Source organism: Acomys minous, assembly GCF_964271855.1.
Source record: "Acomys minous genome assembly, chromosome: 3".
NCBI lineage: Eukaryota > Metazoa > Chordata > Mammalia > Rodentia > Muridae > Acomys > Acomys minous.
In genome coordinates this window covers 30,100,126-30,108,096 of record NC_140485.1, presented here as the reverse complement: position 1 = coordinate 30,108,096, position 7,971 = coordinate 30,100,126, and the positions used below count along the sequence as shown (strand labels likewise).

At 52.3% G+C, this 7,971-nt stretch overlaps 1 protein-coding gene across 1 annotated transcript; it reads left to right on the top strand.

Moving 5' to 3' along the window:
• Positions 1 to 3,112, top strand: INAFM2 (InaF motif containing 2). Its single transcript, XM_084777898.1, has one exon. It carries the CDS (start codon positions 400 to 402, stop codon positions 856 to 858), a length of 459 nt encoding a protein of 152 aa, XP_084634024.1. The 5' UTR covers positions 1 to 399; the 3' UTR covers positions 859 to 3,112.
• The last annotated feature ends 4,859 nt before the right edge of the window (positions 3,113 to 7,971 follow it).

Here is a 7,971-nt window from a genome sequence, read left to right as displayed (position 1 = left end):
CTGCACCGGCGCGCCCCGCGGGGGAGCCGGGCTGGAGCCGGAGCGCGCGGTCCGCGCGGCCACTGGAGACCAGGCGGCCGGCGGCCGGGCAGGCGGCGGCGGCAGCAGCGGATGGGGACGCGGAGTCGGGCGGCTGTGGCTGTGGCGGCGGCCGGGAAGCAGCTGGCGGGCCGGCGGCGGCGGCGGCGCTGGCGGCGGTGACGGGCCCAGGCCCCGGCGGCGGCGGCGGCAGCAGCGACGCGGTGGCGGGCTGCGGGCGGGCGGCGTGAGGAGCAGCGGCGGAGCGCGGGGCCGCCGGGAAGCCAGGGCGCCGGGACGCCCCCTGTCCAGTCCTCGCAGGCCGCCAGGCCCCCTCCAGCCGGGGCCGTGGAGCACCGGGGCAAAGGCCGGGGCCCCCCCATGAAGGAGCGCGACGCGGCCCCGGCCGAGCGGGGCAAGCCGGCCACCTACACCGGGGACAAGAAGGCGAAGATGGCGGCCAAGACCAACAAGAAGTGGGTCCGGCTAGCCACGGTGTTCGCCTACGTGCTCTCCGTGTCGCTGGCCGCCATCGTACTGGCCGTCTACTACAGCCTCATCTGGCAGCCGGTGGGCGCCGGGACCTCGGGGGGAGCCGCCGGCCCGCCCCCCAGCGGCTCCAACGCCACCGGCCCGTCTGGGACTTCGGGGGCGGCGGCAGGGCCCAACACCACCGGGTCGTCCCGCCGCGAGGCGCCGCGCGACGCGCCCCCGCTGCAGGCGGCGAGGCCGGCGTCCCCGGAGCCCGCTGCAGACAGCCCCCTGGCCGGGCCGCTCGAGCGGCCGCGGGGGCCGGACGAGGACGAAGAGGAAGCGGGCGCAGCGCCCCGGAGTCGTTGAAGCTCTCCGCGTTGGGGGGCGGTCGGGAATCATCGTCCCCCAAGCCCCCAGGCAGGACTTTGCAGCAGGACCGGCTCCGGGGCCCGCCGGAGTGACCCTTACGCGAGCGAACGCCCCCACACACCTCAGCGAACGCCAGCTCGTCCCGGGAGCGGGTAACGCACAACCGGATCTTCAGCCAAGGGACCACGATTCGCCGGGGACTCGGGGTTTGATCTTCCCAACACCGTGCTGCGCCAGGGCCCTGAGCCATAAGGGGAGTTGGGGGGAGGGTGGGCAGAGCCTAGCACCCAGCCCTTGTGCGCCGCTACTCTGATGTATCCTAAACGCAGGGGGGTGACTTGGGCGCCCCCTCCCCAAGACTCAGGGGAAGGTAGGGAGTTGTGTAGGGGCTCCTTTTTTTTTATTTTCAATTTTTCAATAAGCCGAGGCTCTCCAAAAGAAGAGAGCACCAAAAGTAGCGGAGCTCAGGTACGTCAACCTAGTTGCAGTGGCCAGACATGCGTTTAATTTATAAATCCCTGTATATAGCTGTTGACATATGCACTAAAAGCTATAATCACATAAAACTCTATGTATTTCCCCACACCCTGGGTAGCTACTGAATGTGGGGTCCAGCAAGGGCTATTTGCTGGGCTTCAAACTAGACTTAGCCAGAAGGACACAAACATGGCTTTCCCCCTCCCCCCTTTTCCATCACCCAGTCTCTCACCTGTTCCCTTCCTGTTCCAGAGAGATAAGTTTCTGACGTTCTTGGACTGCAAACACGACAGTGGAAAACCCTTTGCAGTAGAATCCGTTTAGGGAGGATGGGGAACACACTGATCCCCCCCTCCCCTCCGGTTCTCACTCTAGTGCTCCCACCACCATGGCTTCCTGTTGTAGCCCTGAGTGTCTGGATACATGCCAGGGCGGTGGAGAGGAAGAGTAAGGCTGCTGTGTTTAGATCAGTCCCTTCCCCTGGCAGAATTCCGTTAGGAAGAGCAAGCCTTTTTAAGTACAGTGATTGGCAAGTGTTTTCTCTCGTTCCTTTTCTGTCTCCTCAATCATCTTATTTGGTTCCAGATCTTGTCTTATTTAATTTCTTGCCCTTCTACGTCTTATCTTACTCACTTTTGCATTTCTTATTTTTCTGAGCCTGAAACAATACAGCGGCTTGCTGTTAGGACAAAAATCAGTCGCAAAGCCAGAGCTGCGATGATGTGGCTCTGAGTTATGTTATAGGGTCAGAAAGAGCAGAGGGGAGCATTCAAACTCAAGAGTGTGCTTAGGCAGTGAAGAGGCCAGCCATGGAAAGGCTGAACCTGTCCTCGTTGGTGGCTTGTCTTCATTCTTGGTGAGTTCCCACTTAAATGCAGCCAAATTTTTTCTAGAGGTGGTGACAAATGTCAAGGGATGGACGCACACGCACACATGCACAGCTGCCGGGGCAGCAAGAATTACACTCCTTCAATTTGGATTCCATTTCCTCCTGCCACTTGCTTTTAGGCAATTGAGTGTGGGTAGTGACAGAGATCAAACCCTTTAGTATTTCCTTTTTGGGAAATGAGCTACTTAAAAAAGAAACAAAACAGGAACTTTGCCCACCTTAGTCCTGAAACTGTCTATCCAGTTTTCTGGCCTACCCGGTAGTTAGTTCTGATTCAGGTTTACAGGACAACAGTCTTGATTTAAGCCATGTCCTGTCCTGGGCAAGAAAATAGCAACTACGCTGGCAGCCTTCCTGCAGGCTGCTAACACCTCAAGGTGTCTGGGCTTCGAGACTTCTTCACAGCTGATGAGGGCTTCAGTGATTAGGAGGCCCACGGGGGACTTTTTACATTTTTGATGAGAGACTTGGGGGAAGAAACATAAAATGCCACTTTATAACTTCAATAATAGCCTGTAATTTATATTTATGGTGTGACTTTTTAGTCCTATATTTTAATAATTTGTAAATTGATCTCTTACTCCAAGAATCCCCTGGACTCGTAGGAGGGTGTCTGCGAGTCCGTTACTTCCCCACCTGACCCTGCTTCATGGACTGTTTAAATCCACTTTGGGATGAATCAAAGAGTCCAGCAAGCCCACTCATGGTCCAGCTGGCCTCCTGACTCTCTAAAGCCTTCACTGGAATCGGGACATTTTCTCCAGCCCTAGCCGTGAACACGACCAGAGACATTATTTATAATTCAGCCATTCAAGATATACCTGTACTTTAAAAGTCCTGTATATTTTTTAAAAGTTTTATTTTTCAGGTGAACAAAAAAACAAATACATTCTAAGAACTCTGCCTAAGCCTGTGTAAGCATCATTTCTTTTACTGAGTTCATGGAGAAGGAATAGAGGAGGCCGCAGATGCGGTGGATGACGGTGATGAATAGGGTTTGAAGGAGAAAGCAATTGCCTTGCTGTCCTCGCTGCCTGCCGCTGAACAGATTAGGGACGGGTGGCAGGATCCATCTTAGTCAGGAAGCCGTCGTGGGGTCACAAAATGATGCCAGCTTTTGCCAACCTAAGAAAGCTGGAGGGCGGAAAAACGTTCTGCTCGGTGGGGCAGCTAAAGGGTTAGTGTGTGTGAGTATTAAGCTTTAATCACAAAACATTTAGCTGTCTGAGGTGAAGATGCAGTTGCCTGCTGGCACCACGTTCTCACCTTAAACTGTTGGCCTTTTGCTAACTTGGGAAGTGGCATACTGGGAAAGACACGCCCGGGCATCTGTATTACCTGATGGAGCCCGGTTCCCCTGGAGCCAAGCTGCTGAGGGCTGTGGGCTGCTTCAAAGGTAATGGGTTGTGGGGGGTTTTTTTTTCCTGCCCTTAAAGCAAACAAAAAAAGACACGTGGGTGAAAAGCATAAATATAAGGGATTAGTTATGCTGCAAAAATACATGGTACGAAATTGAGCTCAGCTCATTACTAGACAATGGTGCCCAGTACAAATCTGGAGTGAGAAGCCAGTGTTGGTGGAGCCCCCTGTGGCCTGCACTTCTCCCGAGCAGTTAGCGGGTAGTCACTCTGCCTTCATTTCACCTTGTGGTCTGCAGGGAGGCCAGGAAAAGGCCCGCCCTTCCTTTATTCTCCTCTTCAGCTTACACAATGGTTTTCTGTGTGAGGGCCTGGTAAGGCGGAGCTGGAGACTGAGTTTGGTGGCTTTTTGACTCAGCCCCTCCTTTCTGCAGATGGCTTCTACAGCTGCACACAGCTTACCACATTGGCCAAAGGCAGCAGTAGGTACAGGGAGCGCCTGCTGGCTGATTAGAACAGGGCCGGATGGGATGGGAACAGGCGTTGGAACAGCTTTCTTTGCAAATGTTGGGAAGGAGCAAAACTGTCGGTGTTTTTAAGCCTGGAAGCTCTGCAAAGTGAGGTAGCCTTCCCTCTGACTGCTTTGCACTGGGACAGTCCCTAGGTGTTTGCTTATATTGAAAGTTACCATTATTCATTGCCTGGCAGCCTGAATTCAAGGGGAAAAAGGATGAAGTTTTGAAGGCACAGGGTCAGGGAGCCGTTTGGGTTTGCCTGTATCTCTATCCTTCCTCCATGGATGCTCAGGTACAAAAAGACCTGGTCCTCTGAGGATTTAAGCAGAATTATTCCCCCACTGACAGCTGTATATTTCTACATGGTGTGGTACCACAGTTTGGGGAGCTTTTCTGTCTACCTTGTTTTTCAGTTTTCACTGGGGAATTCTAAGCTGGCATGTTCTGTAGTCGAGTATTTATATCCTGTTTGGAAATGCTGAAGGCAGAACATCTACTTGTTCCTACAGGCTGCTCTAAGGAGCACTGCAAGGTTGGTGGCTTTAGGGCCACCGCAGCTACTTAAAAGCGTAATGACTGCCCTCCCTTTCCTGTCTGCAGAAAATGGAGGTATTTCTGGAATTGTAGTTCAGTAACAACAGGGCCACATCTGGACTGTTAAATGGCCTCCCTCTGGGGAGGAAGGGAGAGCAGCAGCTTTGCTCAGTTCTCATGACCAACGCCAACTCAGTGCCTGGCACGAAGCACTGGGTCCCCAGAGGCAATTGATCACCTGGGTGGTCACCATCCTGGATGTAATTGGCATGTCATCGTAGTGTCCCTGTCATGGTCTACCCAGAACCTTCATGGAACACAGCCCATAACCCCATTCAAACTATAGCCACCCTGGCCTGGCTGAACAGTTTCTCCCTTCCATGTTACCAGGCCTGGGTTTGGTCCCCCAGTTTTATGCGGGAACCAGAAGTCTATGGCTGTCTTCAGCCATGTGGATGCAGGCAGCATAGGCTATTTGACCCATCCATTGTCCTCCCTGTCCCAGCCCTAATGTAGAGCTACAAAAATAACTGCACTGTTGACAGTTTTTTGGTCACATCTGTTTCCCTCACAAATGTAGCCTGTGGTTTGCTGCTGCAGAGAGCCTCTGTTAACGATTTTTGTTCCCTCCAATAGCTCATCAAAAACATAAACAAACAAAGCCTGTCTTTGCCACACACTCAGACTCTATTAGGATGCCTACAGTCACAGAAAGCCCAGCCCCCAGTGGTCCCTCTCACACCCGAGTCACCTGGTCAGTCATAAGCACGTTTACTGAGCCAGTCTTTGTGATCCAATTCGGTTCTGGAAGCCACAAGCTAGGGACACTCCTTGCCGGTGGCCCTCCCGTTCTATCACCTAAACAGCCCCGTTTTCCTCATTTCAGCCATCATTTCTTATACTAGTAGGAAGGTTCCATTTACCATCCTCAGGAATAGTTCCCTTAAACTATTGCCATTAATTTAGAACTTATTCAACCAAGTGAACTTCAAAACTCTCAAACTTTTCAAAAAATAAAAAGCAATGGTGTTGATCAGAAATTGTTTGTTTTTAAAATATTCTTTCTGCCCCCTAAGTGCTCATAGTCACTGGATAAGATCTTTTTTTTTTTTTTTAAGTTTTTCTTTTTCAGTTTTTCGAGACAGGGTCTCGAAAAGGTAGACTTGGCCTTCCTGGACTCACTTTGTAGACCAGGCTGGCCTCGAACTCACATCAATTCCACTGCCTCTGCCTCTCGCGTGCTGGGATTAAAGCTGTGCGCCACCATCTTTTCCTACTTGTCCCAGAGGCCACCAGTCCCCTTAGAAGCCTGCAGTGTCGAGTTACCCAAGCAGGGCTGCAGGGCTGATTCAGCAGTTAAGAGCACTTGTTGCTCTTCCAGAGGACTCAGGTTCAATACCCAGCTCCCACATAGCCACTAATAACAGGGGATGTACACCCTCTTATGGCTTCCACAGGCATGGGTCACGAAGGTGGTGAACAGACATACACACAAGCAAAACAACCATACACCTGCTGGGCAGTGGTGGCGCACACCTTTAATCCCCAGCACTCGGGAGGCAGAGGCAGGTGGATCGCTGTGAGTTCGAGGCCAGCCTGGTCTACAAAGCAAGTCCAGGACAGCCAGGGCTACACAGAGAAACCCTGTCTCGAAAAAAACAAACAAACAAAACAAACAACCTCCCCAAAAAACCCCAAAACAACCATACACCTACAAAATCAGTTATATATTTTAAAGAGTTACAGGAGCCCATCTCTGAGCTGTAGTCAACTCATAACCAGGCCCTGGGTGTGGAGGCAGCAGCGTGTCCTCAGAAGAGACCCCTGAACAGGAAGGAACAGTAGCACTGGTAAAGGCCTCAGCCTCCTGTTCTGCCAACCAAATGACATGTCATGAAAGCAAATGGAGGTATTGGGTGTGAAAGGGCTTTAAGACCTTGGGAATTAAAGGACTGTGTATACACATGAAGTAATATATTTTCAAGGAAATATCCATCCCTTTGTGGGGAAATGATGCATGGAAAGCAATGTGAAGGGAAGGCCAGTAAACATGACACTAACTCCCAGACCCACAGCGTCAGCATCACCTGGGAAACTGGCAGGACTGTAAAACTGGGCCACATCCCAGACCAACTGAGCTGTCTCAGGAAGTAGAGGCAGGCCTTCTGTTTAAAACCAGCTTTTCAGCCTGGCGGTGGTTGTGTGCGCCTTTAATGCCCACACTCAGAAGACAGAACCAGGCAGATCTTTGAGTGCGAAGTCAGCCTGGTCTACAGAATGAGTTCCAGGATGGCCAGAGCTACACAGAGAAACCTTGTCTCGAAAAAACAAAACAAAACAAACAACCACCAGCCCAGCTGTGGTAGCACTCTCCTTTAATCCCAGCACTTGGGAGGCAAAGGCAGGTGGATCTCTGTGAGTTCGAGGCCAGCCTGGTCTACAGAGCAAGTTCCAGCCAGAGAGCTGTTACACAGAGAACCCCTGTCTTGGAAAATAAAAATAAAACCCATCTTTCTGGGCAACTGCAATGCATGCTAAAGTTGGGGAACCAGGGACCCAACCTTTCGCTCTGATTCCATAGTGCGGGGAATCTTTGTTTCGCTAGCTGGTTATCAACGTGACTTTTGGCCCCTTTACTTCAGTGGAGCCAGCTGCCCTGCGCAGAGGAGAGAAAACACTATGTCTCCAGAGTTTGTAGGAAAAAGGAAAAAACCTACACTGTCCATTATCTTTGACAGTTTGCCCTGGAGAGCTTGTTAAGATGGAGGTCTTCATGAGCGCCTCCTCCTCCTCCTGCCTTAAAGGTGCTGATGTGTTTGTCTCGCCTCCTGCCCTGGGGCCTGACGCTTCTCCAGCCGGTCCTTAAAAGGAGCAGTGGGTGCCACACTTGTTCCTTCTGGTGCCAGGTCTGGGTTATTTCACCTCCCTGGCGTCAAGTGGATGCTTAATGAGAGCTGTGACGTAGGCAGCAGCAGCCTTGAGAGAGAGCAGCCACAGACCGGGCATTCTGCTGCCTCTTCTCTTTGCCTTTCCCCAGGCCTGAATTTTGCCACTGTGAGGAAGCCACGGTCACCCGGTCTGTCTTTCCTGAGTAGCCCAGATAACCCTGACTCAGAAGGAAATGCTGGTGGGGTCTGTGGACTCTGATAAACAGCAGCAAGAAGCGGCAGTGCCTTTGTCTATCTCCGTTCTCTTGGCAACCCCCACCCAGGTTTGTCCCCCACCCCCAGAAAAGACAGTCACATGGAAAGTTTTGCCATTTCTTTGTGTTTTTAAGGACCAGCGCCATCTTTTCCTGTAAGGCTTGTCCCTGACAGCAGGCTCAGGTCTGGAGTTC